A 15392-nucleotide genomic window follows, 5' to 3' on the forward strand; every position below is an offset into this window, starting at 1 on the left:
TGGGTTGATCATGATGTTGACTTTAAAATAACGTACAGCTAAAACTACTAGGTATTTTTTTCAGTTCACCACGATACAGTCAGTAAAATAGCATCTAATTAAAGCAGTTCACCAAATCATACTACTACATTTAATTAGCAATGACCCAGCATAAACAACGCAATATATTTTTATTGTATTATTCAGATGTCTGTCCCGGTTGTCGCCGCCGGCGAAATGAGATCCCCTCGCCCGTTGCGAGAATATTTCGCTTCATTCCATTATTTTGAATAGGGGATCATTCGTTACTTTATCATGCCTTGTAATATGATAGCACATTAGCATGGAATCGCACGCATCGAAAGAACCGTATGCGCCGCAACAACCATATACATATCGAAAGAAATATATTTTGTAAAAGTGACAATCCATACTTCCATACTAATATTATAAATGCGAAAGTGTGTCTGACTGTCTGTCTGTGTGTCTGCCTGTCTGCTAGCTTTTCATAGCCCAACAGTTTCACCGATTTTGATGAAATTCGGTACATTAGCTTACATACCGGAGAAGTACCTAGGCTACTACTTTATATCCCGGAAAATTATGGTGTTCTCACGGGATTTTTAAAACACCTAAATCCACGCGGACGAAGTCGCGGGCATCATCTAGTAAGACATATTCCTGAATGCTACTTCAAGTGTTGCAAAATCAAATTGCTCTAGCTATAAATCGCTACGATTGAGCTAATATCCTAAGCGTCTAATTAAAACGTTTAACTAAAATTGATTCCGAATAACTTAGCACATACGACGCAGTATATTTTTATTGTATTTATATTATTCAGATATCTGTCCCGCTTGTCGCCGCCGCGCTGGCGAAATGAGATCCCCTCCCCCGTTGCGGAAATATTCCGCTTCATTCTATTATTTTGGATCATTCGGTACTTTAATCATCCTTGTAATATTGATCGCAAATTAATATAACCGCAAGCTGCCGCAAAAATCTGTGATAGCCTAGTAGTTAGGACATCCGCCTCCTAATCGGAGGAGGGGGGTTCGATCCCGGGCACGATGGTTTTTAGGCATAATGGTTTTTGATTTATTGTGCAAAATATCGATAAAATACAATTGTAGTACGGAACCCTGAGTGCGCGAGTCTGACTCGCACTTGGCCGGTTTTTTTAGTTTTTAATAACTTTGCATGTACATTGTACACGTGTCTGTTTAGTCTGTAAGTGTATATTGTTTAAAATGAAATATAAATAAATAAAATAAATGAAATGCACTTTTCACATCAAAAATAAGTCGCAAATACTAATTGATCTGTCTCTACCAAATCGCTTCAAGTAATCTTAAATTCTTAGTGTCTTACAACCACCCAAAAACCACTATAACCGCAACAACCATATACATATGAAAAGAAATATATTTTGCAAAAATATGTGGCTCGAAGTAATGAAATTGCAGAATAGGTACCAGTGGCGTGCACAGGGTTTGAAGCCAGGGTAGGCATTAGTTAGGTGAGAACCTGTTTACTGGCAGGTCATAATGAAAAATATGCATTGAGCTATTATAACTGGGGTATGCATTGAGCTATTATAACTGGGGTAAGCAGTGCATTTATGCCTCTATGACCAGCACGCCACTGATAGGTACCCTGTCTTGATAAATCCTGCATATAGAATCCGCATTCAGATCATCCGCATTTCATTGGCGTGTCTGATTTGTGGTGCTGACGTAGGTGAATCGCATTTTCAGGAACTGAAATGCGATGGGTATGTATGCGTATTGCGTACGGTGCGTGTGACTTATTCGTAATGTGTGACCAGCATAAGTCGTTCCTTGTAAAGCAGAAATTTTAGTGAGGTTTAGCCCTGAATTACGCAATCCTGTACAAAATCTTATTGTTCGTTATTTAACTGAAAGTAGCTAGCCTATTTCTATTTATCTGTCTCAATTTCTCTTATTTCTACAAAGGTAAGGCATTTTAATTAAACAATGAACCTACCTACGTCTTTGTAGATAAGAAATTATATAGTTAAACATTCTGGCTTAGAATTTCTTAAATCAGAATTGAATGAAAAATGTACGCGACTATTTATTCTGTGCTGCGGATAATAATTTTAAGAATATCTGATTCCTTCACCTGCTTATTTTAAATTTAAAGGATGAACTGACTGACTGACATCAAAATACAGCTCAAAACTTTGCATAAGTATTAGGACTTAAATGGCTCTTACATGTTAATACTTAAAACAAACTCTCTTTAACGCAGAACTTTCACGAAAGGATTTTGTGATACCTAAATCCATCTGATTCAGGGGCATCAGCCAGCAATTCAATAAATAATAATAAATTATATCTAGAGATTATATTTTAAGGAGCTGGCGAACAAAAGGGTGTAATTGCGATACATTAAATTTTTCAGGAATACAAAAAACTGAATGAAAACTGTCGAAACGTTACTGAAATTATTGTACCATATGGATCAAAATCACAAACTTTGGCCTCAGTTTTAGCAGTCTTAGTTCGTTTTGCTTACAAATGAGTTCACATTAATATAGATAGGTAATTGTGTTCAGTGAGCGAAAGCACGAACTTTGGACTCAAGTTTAATACTGTTGCAGGCATTTTTGTTAGCATATGAGTTCAGATTTATACGCAGTGGACCAAAAACATCTGAATAAAAACAAAAAGCATGTTTATCAGAAGCGTAACTACGTCGCTCTGTTCCAGCTCCAGCCCAGCTCCTCATTATTTTAAGGCAACTCACCCATTCCCCAGAAGGCCGTAGCAATAAACACCACGAAAATGCGGCTCCCAGTAGGGAGCATCATCTCCATGCCACCTGACATCCGATACCGCCGCCGTCTCATATAGCACCACTCTCTTTCACTTAACTCACTTCAAACACTTTGAACGCGAGTAGTTCGCCACACACACAATCTCATTATTGCGTCAACGCCCCTTCACAGTACCTGCAAAGAAAACAAAAGGAGACTCAATTATTTTTTCCCATTTTCTCTCGGCAAATATTTCTCTTTGCTATTACAGTAAGTGGTTCGTTATTTAGCAGTGCTATTTCTTTATTAGCAATTAAAAGCGATTATGCGGAGGCTTGAGTGTAAGCATACGGTACTGAGTACGTGCTCAATAGGGTCAAGTAGTTTGCGGCGAGATATCAGTATCACTAGAAACTCTATATTTTTAAATAAGAAAGAAAAAATAAACAAATAAGTATGTATTACATAATGGTGTTATTTGTCCAAATATGATTCCATGACGTTGACATTGCTAATAAAGAAAAGTTCTTATCGTAGACCAAAATCAAAACCGTAGATTAGAGATTAGAAAAAAAAGTAGATTAAACCAGTTTAATATACCTCAGTAACTAATTACTTTAGCTCTAATAGCTCTAATAAGATCTGAATGAAACGTTTCTAACAGTCCCTTTAGATACATTTCATTAGTGTTTTTTACTAGTTTAGTATACAGAAAACTAAAAATTAGGCATTTTGAATGCAAACATTTCACATACTTACCTTCAACTAATAAAGCTAGAAGTAGTCAGGTAATACTACAGACTATAGTCCAACTTAAGCTGTGATAACCTAGTGGTTAGGACGTCCGCCTTCTTATCGGAGGTCGGGGGTTCGATCCCGAGCACGCGCCTCTAACTTTTCGGAGTTACATGTGCGTTTTAAGTAATTGAATATCACTTGCTTTAACGGTGAAGGAAAACGTCGTGAGGAAACCTGCATGCCTAAGAGTTCTCCATAATGTTCTCAAAGGTGTGTGAAGTTTGCTAATCCGCACTTGGTAGACTGTGGCCAAACCTCACTCTGACAAGGGACCCGTGCTCTACAGTGAGCCGGCGATGGGTGATGATGATGATGATCCAACTCAAGACTTTTCAGATTTCAGTTTAAAATCAAAAATAAAGTCTGCTGAGATTTATTCAAACAGACTAGGTTAATAAGTATCAAAAATTCTAAATAATAAAATATAACTACAAGCCCCTAGCTCCAATCCAAGTTACATCGGTATTCCAGTTCAATGCTAGAGTTCTGAAGAGTTAAAAGGGCCTATAAAAGGGTATCTGAATAATATATACTGAGTTAAAAGTTTCGTTCGTTTCAATTTACCACAGTTCAATTACGGTTTTTTCAAAGTTACAATAAAAGTTCGGCCGAAAAGGTTGTTTTATGCTTGAACAAATAGAAAAACTTTCAATTTAACCTATAATATTTAGTGACTTTAATTTAAGAGAATTTTTAACTTTCTCCTTAAGCTAATATTATTTGATTGAATATTGGTTATCATTATTTTTGCAGTACTTACACTTCTTATTTATAATTGATTTATATAATTTTAATTGATTTAAACGATCAATCGTCGTTTTAAATCAATTTCTCAGCAAAGCAGGCAAATTATTTTATAGCTAGGCAACGTCATAAGCAAAATCATTGAACATACTACCTCTCTCTGACTAGGTACCTAATTAATTATTTCGGTGCGACGTAAAAGCTGATAAGGTTGTACTATAGGTTGTAGTATAGGTTGTACCATAGGTTTAGGTAATAGAACTGCCACATCCCGTTCCATCTTAGAGTACATCATCACTTACTGTTCATAAAAATAAATATGGCGTGTTATTTTAACTTAGATCATATTATCTACATTTATTTTATCCAAACATAATATAGCGGTCCATCCGATTGGGTACTATACAGACTTAAACCCTTTTCATTGGCTTAAACCCCATAAGGGGATATAGCCTGTGTGTATTTTTAATTCAGCTTAGGAAGGGGCGAACGGTAAGGTCAATCCTTTACGTGATTTGTATGTCAAAATATGGTTTAGTGTAACGTTATCAAACAAAGTTGCGAGGTAAGTATAGATAGTTTAATCCGTGATTACGCGCCCCACTCTTTATCCCAGTCGTGTACAGTGCAAGTATGCAAGTACTATTATAAAAAAAAAAAATAGTAAAAAAAAAAAAAAAAAAAAAAAATAAAAAAAAAAAAAAAAAAAAAAAAAAAAAAAAAAAAAAAAAAAAAAAAAGTACTATCATAATGCACCGATCAGCAATACAATACACACAAAGACAAAGATAAATTGGCTAAAAATTACTCCCCGCACCCCGTAGTTTCCCCGCACGCAAAACAGTGGGGCGCGTCTTCGTCGATTGAACTAACTATCTATCAGAGTCGGGCACAGTAATTTTAATTTCAATAACAGATTAGTAGATTAGGGGCCATAACCGAGGTACATGGCTCGTAGAATATTGTCCTCCCGACCGAAGAATAGTGCACATTTGTGTATGCGCAAGCACAGATGCACTCTCTATTCCCTCACTCTTATAGTTCGATAGAACGGAAATCCAACATGACCGGAAAAAGATTAGGTATAAGACTGACGGCTTTACGTGTTCTCTGGAACACCGCGGTGGTCCAAGACTTCCACACGTAACGATCTTGCGCTGCGCTGCCTTAATCCAGCAGCTCACTGTGACTCGACTGCATCTGTCCACCTTATGTAATATGTAATAACCTACCCAACCTATCTGTGCACCTATGTAATGTGGCAACGCTGCACTTTTCGATGCGAGGTCGCCATTGCGCCGAGAGACCCCAACGTCTATCGGTTTTGGGAACTATGTGGCATGTGCCTGTCCAAAGTGTCCATTGCTACTTCAGCTTCGCAACCCATTGAGATATGTCAATTATTCTACTATCTACTCATTCAAGATTTGTTTGCGTAGAAAAACTCCAAGCGTAGCTCTCTCCATTGTCATAGTTTACCTCACTAGACTAGGGCAAAAATATACACTGATATTAGTTAGCCGTTTGTAACTGGAATGTTTCGCGATCTCAACAAGGTCATCTGCGAGAAGCTTGTGGAAAACTGTCTTGAACACGTTTGGATACAAAAATAATACCACGTTTCGCGAAACGCGCCTTGTGACGCTGAATCTAGTTTGAAATAATACGACAGATTCTAAAATGGTTATTTTAATAATAAGGTATAGTTTTTGCATTTAACGAGTGCGAGTGGCTTATGCTTGTGTTAAGTTGTATCGGTATAAGTAAGGTACAGTAAATGTATGCGTTTGTGAGCGCTTGCTCGCGACTAATTGGTCCGACATGCACGCACACTTACACAATGCCCTTGTATACGACGTAACCACAAGTAAAGTTCACTCGTCTTCGTGAATTGCAAGAACTGTACCGGATTATACAAAAGTAGAAAATATAATGTACCTAATGCTTGGGCAAGCTAAAGTTTGTGAGTAAATTACTCAAATTCAAATAGAACTAGAACGCTAGTGTCACTTAGCTACATAACGCTACCACCAGTTCGGAAAGAAGATTCTACTGGAAGAGCCAGCAAGAAGCAGCACTCAAGCATAATATAAAACACATAAAATATTTCTACCTATGTCCGTTATAAACATTGAAACCATTCAACCGATGTGCCCTAAACCAGTTCCGTTAGAAAGGCAATAATGCGAAGATGGTTTAGGTAATATCTTTTTTTAGTGTACTAGCACACGCCGGGTATCCGCTAGTAGCTTATAAGTTATTAATTGTATATATTTTATATTAATGAAAATCACACGGCCTACGGGTCCAGAACCACTCGTCGGGCACCCAAAGTTTTGTAAAGACGTCCTCGACATGAAACGCTCTCCACCCCAGCTGTCGCAAATCGTATCTTGCCAATCTCAGCGCCGCCTTTGTGCCCCGTTCGCGTTTTATGGAACCCCGACATTCCTCAGCCCTTATCATATTGACACAGTCAGAGTTAAATCCTTCAATTTAGACTCGCCCTTTCCAATCTCAACGAACGGGTGATGAGGTCGGGAGCAAACAAAGCCTATTTTAAAAGAAATTGATCAAATACGCCTCTCTTATTTTAAAAGGTTTTTTGATTGTCAATATCTGATTTTCAGTGGCGACTCAGGCGTCCTAAGCGCATTATTTAAGAGCATATTTGAATAAAATTTGTAGCGTGCACTAATATTAATTAGAAATTAGAGTCTTTAAATGTAAAATTCATGTTCCGTCCCATTTAATTTAGAGAAAGACAAAAGAATCGGTGCTAATGTTGTTTTGTGATGAAGTAATGAAGTGCAGCAAAGTACACAGCATCTTAGTATTAGAATTTAGAATGCATTCTACACAGGTAATAAAAAGAGAAACTGACTGAGCAACATAAATCATCGTATATGAAATGAAAAATGAAATGAAATGAAAATCTTTTTTATTCGTATAAACTTTTACAAGTGCTTACGAATAGTCGGATGCATCTACCACTGGTTCGGAATGCCTTTCCTGCCGAGAAGAACCAGCAAGAAACTCGGCGGTTGCTCTTTTCAAATATTTGATATAGGTACAAAATTATGCCATGTATAAAATAGTATTTGCAGTCTTGTGCGTTGCTGGAACGAGCTGCAGGTCAAATCCACGCTCTTTTATCATTTAGATAATCTTCAATTGTGTAATATGCTTTTTTCAGGAGCATATTTTTAATAGATTTTTTAAACTTGTGCAAAGGTAAGTCCAAAATAGTTTGCGGGATTTTATTATAAAAGGTAATACCAATCAATACCCACAAATGACTTTTGGACTTTCCTGAGGCGGAAGGCAGGAGCTGCAAGTTTGTTTCTGTTTCTAGTTAGCCTATTGTGTAGATCACCAATTTTCTTGTAACTAAGAATATTTTGTCTTACAAAAATTATGTTATTATAAATATATTGAGAGGCTACAGTAAGGATATCTATTTCCTTAAATTTCTCTCGAAGGGAATCGCGTGGTCTTAAGTTATAAATTGCGCGTATTGCCCTTTTTTGTAATACAAAAATTCTCCCAATATCTGCCGCTTTACCCCATATTAAGATTCCATAAGACATAATACTATGGAAGTAAGCAAAATAAATATGTCCCGCAAATTGCTATTGCGTTGGAACCATGTCTCATTCACATCTAAATGTCGTCATTGTGGCGTTAGCCAAAATAAAAATATAGGTACCATCAGCTCGGAACTTCAGTCTAGGGCTGACGTCACTAAAATTGCGGCCACGCAATTTGCGGGACTTATACAACAGCTGTAAATCACTGGTTAAACTTGACATTTTGAATGTATGTATTCTGTAATAGGTTTCTGGGTCTAGAAAAGATTTTGAGAACTTCTAACCGGATCTTCGAAAACCCTAAAACCACGCAGACAAAGTCGCAGAAAAAAGTAGTTTACGTTATAATTATAGCATCAGTGCTATATCACATGGAAGCTCTTATCTTATTGACACAGAGAGAGCTAAGTCCTCCGATTTATCTTGCCCTCTCCAGTCTCAATAGACTGCTGATGAGGTCGGCGGCAAACAATGCCTATTTCGAAAGAAATTGATCACTTAAGTTAGAATCAACCTCGCTTAATGAAGGGGTTCCGTGATCGCTATTTACTGAATAAATATGTTACGGACTAACATAGAATAATAGTAACTATTCCATGTTATTCCGTAAGTTATATTCAGTAAATAACGGTCGATCAACATAACATTTTAACATAAAATGTTGATTATAACTTAAGTAATCGATTATTTTGATTCATCTGTCCAAATAATTACTTATTAATGCATTATTAAAATCAAAACCAAAATATGTTTTATTCAATTAAACTTTTATAAGTACTTTTGAATCATATAATGCATCGACCACCCGTTCGGACTGCCTTTCCTACTGAGAATAATTAGCAAGAAACTCGGCGGTTGCTCTTTATTATAGTAGGTTGAGTTGTGTTACATACGTATTCTGCAGTGGGAATCTGACCGCTGAACTTTAAGTATGTAGGTGGATAAGAAAGGTGAAGAATCGTGTGTACAATATAGTCGTGCACTCGGAGAGGTCTATATACCTACTATCTAGCAATTGACGTAAATTACAACTGATAATTGAGATTTTTGTTCTATTTTTAATCCTTTTGTAGGACGTATCTAATATTTTGTTCTGTTTACTATGGGCATGAAGTTTTAAATGTCACACAAATACAAGTAAAAATAATATGATTTTTTTAAATAGTCCAGGGGCTTGATTACGGTAGAATGGCAGCAACAATATCACGATCACAATCACCTCCAGTAAAATCGCTCACTATTGGCTACAACAAGAATGTCTTAAATTCAGCCAATCATAACAACTGAGATTGTAAAATGATTAATGCAGTTTTTCCGCAATCAATAGGCTGAACGATTTCGAATAATTAATATTCTGCTACATTTTAGGTAGATACATATTGTATCGGGTACATACATAATCCAAAAGCGCTCTGAAATCTGAATATATTCAGTTAGTATAGAGTAACGAAAATGTTACGGTCTTTATTTAACCATTTGGCTCCGGAACTCTAAATACATTATAATATTTTCTGGATGTATAAGACGAGCTCGATCGTTCAAAAAGCTTTCAGTGTAATGCCTCAGAAAACAATTTTAAAGTGAACGTCAATCTATAAATTCGTGCTTTAGACAAAATGACAGGTGCAAAGCGCGCAAATATTATACGGCTATTCCGTATATCTATCATGGGGAACTCCGAAATGCTCCGAACTATGATGTTTATTTTTTTAATTTCTCGTAGAAACATGTTTCTCGACAAAATCTTTTATCAATATACAGACTCCCGAATTACTAATATTTTTTTTTCCAAAATTCTTAAACGTTTAGAATAATATGAACTTCTCAGTACACATGCCTATCCGAACAAAAATCGTGTTCTATGAAGCTCTCAAAACTAGTATGATACTGGCGCCGATTCCGTTGTCTTTCTCAAAACTAAATTTAGAGTATCTGCATCCTTTTCTTTTTAACAATGCTAAAAAAGGACAGAACATGACTTTCACATTTAAAGACTCTAAATTTTAGTGCATGTTACAAATTTAAACAGTAGGCTCGCGACTGTGCGCTAAAATCACGGGTTGTATGTAACATCTAAAAATTAAATTTAAAATTGTCAAACTATGTCTGTCCTTTTCATATTACATTAGTAAGAAGAGCATGCGAATACTCTAAAATTTGGTTGTGCTCAGAATCAGTACCACTAGTTGCTAGATCCATCCGCCTTTGCATACAATTTTTTTTTAGTTTCTTTGTCATGTTATGTAATATTTTTTGTGTGCAATAAAGTATTTCTATCTATCTATCTTAGGTTGGATACTACTAAAAATTAAAATATAGAAGTCGTTAACATAGGTATAGGTACTGAAGATAACATTATGCATACCATGGCAAATTTTTTTTCAGTATTGGTACCTATACGTTTTTATATAATAATGGCATCTTAAATGAAAACTCTTTAAATAATGAATGTCTGAATCCGAATAATTCAATAAAATTTTAAAGGCTTTTGAGTGTCCATTCGACTGGCGGAATACTGATATTCGATATTTATTGGGGCCATATTTTTTATTCGATAATAAAATTTATTGCCATTTTATGGCCCAATCCTGATTTTACAATTCTCCTCCTGTTCCTATTTAAAAATGATATAAAATGTAAGGACTTCGTTTTCAGCAGCGAAATATAATATTATGGTTATTGCTTCAATTTACAAAATTATAAATAATTGAATTGGTATTTGATTTTTGACAACCTTCGGTCTACCTGTATAATGAAATCATCTCTACCAAACTAGTATCGGAAGAAACGTAAAATAAACTGATAACACAATATAATACGACTGTTTTTACAAAAAACATACACGGGTGTTTCCGTAAACATCTGCGCTGTGAAAAGTTTACAGTAGTTACTTGCAGAATGCTGCACGATTAAATCTTCTAGAGTTGTCTATTAGCTCTATGGCTGGCACATGATACTCTCGTTTACCACTTCCATTCTGTATTCTGCTAATCTAACTTAACCGCTATTCTGTTTCACTATTTCCTTAACCACAACATAACCTTATACCTTCTCAAATAAGTAAGTTAAAGTAAAAAAAAAAACCGGCCAAGTGCGAGTCAGGCTCGCGCAACGAGAGTTCCGTACTACAGTCGTATTTTTTCGACATTTTGCACGATAATTCAATAACTATGATACATAAAAAAACTGTTTTAGAATGCACAAGTGAAGCCCTTTCATATGATACCCCACTTAATATAGTTATCTTACTTCGAGAATTGAAAATCCTAATGACCACAATTTTTTTTTGTGTAATGTAACCGCAAATTCACGGTTTTCAAATTTTTCCCTTAATACTAGCTATAAGACCCACCTACCTACCAAATTTCATGATTCTAGGTCAACGGGAAGTACCCTGTAGGTTTCTTGACAGACAGACAGACAGACAACAAAGTGATCCTATAAGGGTTCAGTTTTTCCTTTTGAGGTACGGAACCCTAAAAACTTTTAAAAGTAAAAGCTTTTTTAGTGTACTAAAAAGGCTGGAATCCTTGGAATCTTACTCATGAAAACAAAATATCTACCCTATCATATGTCATTAGAGAGTTCCCCACCTTCCAGTTATATCATTAAGCATTTGTAGTTTTGAAAAGTACTTTTGAAAACAAAACAAATGAGTCCAAATTAGATTGTTCTGCCATATGCTATCAGAGAGTTCTTATAATGTCCGCCTTCCACCTCCATCATTAGTGATGCTCAGTGCGATACCATAACCATCTATTTCATGACCAAACCACAGGTGTTTGTTCAACTTAAGTAATCGGACAGTTTACCTACCAATTTCGACGAAAAAGACAAACTAATAAAAAGCTCTTAATTAAGAAGACGCAATAACCATGGGTGGTTAATACAAATAAGTCTTAAGCATTTTAATTTTTACGCAACCAATTTTTGTTGCAGCTTATTAAAAGTAAATAAAATCCGCGTTACTCCCTCCCTGCTTCACTCAGTCTTTTATCTTCAACCCTGTTTAGTTTGTCAGGGGTCCCTGTCGCCGACGAAATTTCAATTTTAATAAGACTAACGCTGATTAAGGCAAAGCTTTGTCTCTTTTAAATGGCAAGCCAAACAGCCTTTGTGTAGTTGTTTAATGGACGAAAACTGCCGTCTCATTATTTTTGAACCGTTTTAAGCAATTTTGCAAGACCTTTAAAATGTATTTAAGCTGAACAATTTGTACATAACACAGTTGGCAGATTTAATGGACTTGTTATTTTAGGGTTTTTAAATGGATGTTTAAGTAAGTAATGAGAAATATTATTTTCTGTTTCTGTAAAGATATTTTATAGGGTTAGTGAGTTTTATAATAGAGAGACATTACTGTAGGTATTTATTTATTATTTATAAAATTAGAAAGAGTAAGAATATAGAACACACTTAAAAAAACAAAGGACGACCTTATCACTAAAGTAATCTCTATCTCTAAGTAATTTTGCCTGACACTCATGATGATAATATAAATAATATGGATATAGGTTATATACACTTGCGTACAACTTGCACTAGTTAAAACTGTGCAATTTGACCATAGCTCAAAATATATATGCATAGTGTATTACAATCTGAAAAATTGTAGTTATAGTTGGTACTACTGACTATGCTGCTAAATATGCATTGTAGCGTGATTCCGACAAGAGAATTCGTATCCAGGCCGTTCTCTATAACCATACTATGTATGTAGACATACCTACATACGAGATTTCAGTTCTGATATTATATACCTAGAACTAGATACGTTACTGCATTGAAAACTGTACAGTAATTTCTCTATACTAATATTATAATAAAGGAACTTTTGTTGTCTAAGAAGAACGGGTAGCATTATTGTTCTTAGTACTTTCTCAGAATTTAAAAGTTCTCAAAAGAAACTAGATATGTGCAGAAATGTTCAAGGAACCAAACGAAAAGTTTTCGTATAGACGCTTTTTACTTAAATAAAAACTTGTATTTAATAAAAAAATATTACATTCTAAACATTTTTAGCCTTGCAATTTTACCTAAGCACGGCCGTTAGGTAGGTATATGGAAAAGTGCGAAAAACACGCCGGCCTATCATCATGTTAGAAAATATGGGCCACTGTGCGAAGCGCTCAGTGAAATGTGTTCCATTGCTCTTTGTGTCGCGCGTCGTCCCCTTTTGTTCAGTGATATACCCTCGAGCGAGTTTAGTTCGCGTTCACAATATTTACAGTCCCAACCAAACATGAGCAAGTTCATAAACTAGTGAAACGTCGCGACGTTTCACTAGTTTATGAACTATTGGAGTTTTGTTTGCGAACGTTTCGGATTAAACGTTGATGAATTTTTGGGCGTTTTTAGGGTTCCGTACCTTAAAAGGAAAAAGGAAATCCTTATAGGATCACTTTGTTGTCTATCTGTCTGTCTGTCTGTCTATCTGTCTGTCTGCCTGTCTGTCTGTCTCATTAGCGATTCAAACATTGAAGTATGATTCAAACTATAAAAAGTATCAAATGATAAAAGCTACCAAAATTCTTAAATGTTTTTCAATTAACAAAAAAATACTTTTAAGCTTTTTTTGTTGGAATCCAGGAAACGTGTAATCGGAGTATTCCAAAGGGAAAACCGAGCATACCTAATTGGAATTTGCTGCCGGTCACCAATATTTTGAGAGAAAATTTTCAATTTAATTACCGCCCGTTCGGTCAATCTAATTTTTTTAATTAACTAAAAAAATTCAAAGGCTTTAACCCTAATTTTTAAAGGATTTATATGTATAGGTAAATGGCGACTCAATATACGTGAAACAAGTTTTAAGTTAAAGGGTTATCATAATATTATTATCTCTCACGCAGATCTTGCAATGCTTAGTCGATGAAAGCGACGCGAGAAAACGTTGTCGCAGTGATTGTGTTTGGGCTGTTACTCGGCTTGGCTTTGGATTAGGTTGGTAACAGTTTACCCAAAAAGCCACAGCATTGCTGTCAGTGCCCATTGATTTAACGTTCCTGTGGGATACCGCGTAGAAATCGATTACAGAACTACAAGCTTAATGTCTCGAATGGTTCAAGAAATTGAATATTGGCAGAGTAAAAGCGATCACGCACTCATCCGATCCAAATCCTTGAAAATACGGATATAAAAAATATCTACGAGTCTGCAATCAGCTGAGCTGTGGCGGTTTTCTCTTTCTACTTGTTGGAAGTTGTTCGCGGAATTTCAGTAGAAAATCAAGTGTTCCTGTGGTGATTATAGCAGTGCTGTTCTCTAGACTCTTGTCTTACGTCTACTTAGGTGGCCTCGGTTTCAACGCTGAATCAGCGATGAAATTGAATTATTGATCTATAGACCTATTTATTTGTTAAATATCTTTTGAAGGTAAAGTTAACAACCAACACTGTTTTAGAGAATGGAGAAAAAATAAGAATGAAACATGAGGTATTTTCTCTCTGCATAGTGTTCCTCATTGCTGAGGCTCGTCACCCCTTTCCATTAATCACATAATGGTAAGCGTTTTCTTGGAAGATTAATGCGGTAGCAGATCCTTCTGCATAATGGAACAAGTATACCTACCTAATTGTAATCCCGCCAAAATACGATCGTTGACCTTTCATGAAGTAGGTATAATATTTGCTTATCCTACAAATACAATATATGCAAATGATTTCCGTTATAATTCCGTAAAAACCTAGCTGAAAAACAATATACAAGTTACAACAGTATACAAAAGTAACTTTTTAATTAATTATTTAAAATTTAAATCAATCTGAATAATCAATAAGTAAATGTAAAAATAAATAAAAATCAATTCATAACGAATAAACTTACTTATTTTATTAAGGATACCATAAACTTACCAGTTATTAAAACATTGAAATCCTGCAACTATATTCTTGAATTTAAACGTACACCTTTAACTTAGAAATCCACAAAATATGTCCAACTTCGTAAATGGCAAACTACTCAAGTATTGTAAGCCTTTTGAAACAGACGAAAACTTTAAAGTTCTTCAAAGTTTGTCGTTAAAAACACAAGGGATTAATTTCGGTTCAGTTCATCATTTCAATAACGCAAAAGTTCATGAAACTTCGTAAAAACTTCCCACTTTGAAAGAGTCTGTGTTAATTAAACTAATTTATTCATTCAAAAACATTTTCACTGGTTGTCGTCGTAAGCAATACGATGTGATATTCAATATGGTTTACGGTGTAGGTACAGAGTAAGAGGCGTTCAGAGCAAACGGGCTTGCTTTCGGCACTGACGGACAGAGCGGCGCGGTACAGCCGCGTCCCGCCGCCCGCCCTACGCCCGTACCAAACTCCGGCTAAGCCAAAGCTTTCCTAGATTGTGTGTCCTTACTGAACATTAATTACACCCAACTTAGTCTGATTAAACCTTGAGGAATTATCCGGATTGACAAAATTAACTTTTAACTTTAATTTATGTGATTCCAGGGGCGGTAATGCAAATCGGGTTTGAGAGTTCAAGTAGGTACCTACTTA

The 15392-nt window shown here is 35.6% G+C and overlaps 1 protein-coding gene across 1 annotated transcript in view; it reads right to left on the reverse strand.

The window, feature by feature from the left end:
• The window catches only part of LOC117982399 (uncharacterized), a 52189-nt gene extending 37052 nt beyond the window's left edge, over nt 1–15137 (reverse strand). The window contains exons 1-2 of the mRNA XM_034968754.2: nt 14748–15137; nt 2752–2956 (exon numbers count right to left, since the gene is read on the reverse strand). Of these exons, the coding sequence (XP_034824645.1) occupies nt 2752–2854 (103 nt within the window). The 5' untranslated portion in view covers nt 2855–2956; nt 14748–15137. The remainder of the gene's footprint in view (nt 1–2751; nt 2957–14747) is intronic.
• Between the last annotated feature and the right edge of the window lie 255 nt (nt 15138–15392).

The sequence above is a fragment of the Maniola hyperantus genome, chromosome 5 (genome assembly GCF_902806685.2).
Source record: "Maniola hyperantus chromosome 5, iAphHyp1.2, whole genome shotgun sequence".
Lineage (NCBI taxonomy): Eukaryota > Metazoa > Arthropoda > Insecta > Lepidoptera > Nymphalidae > Maniola > Maniola hyperantus.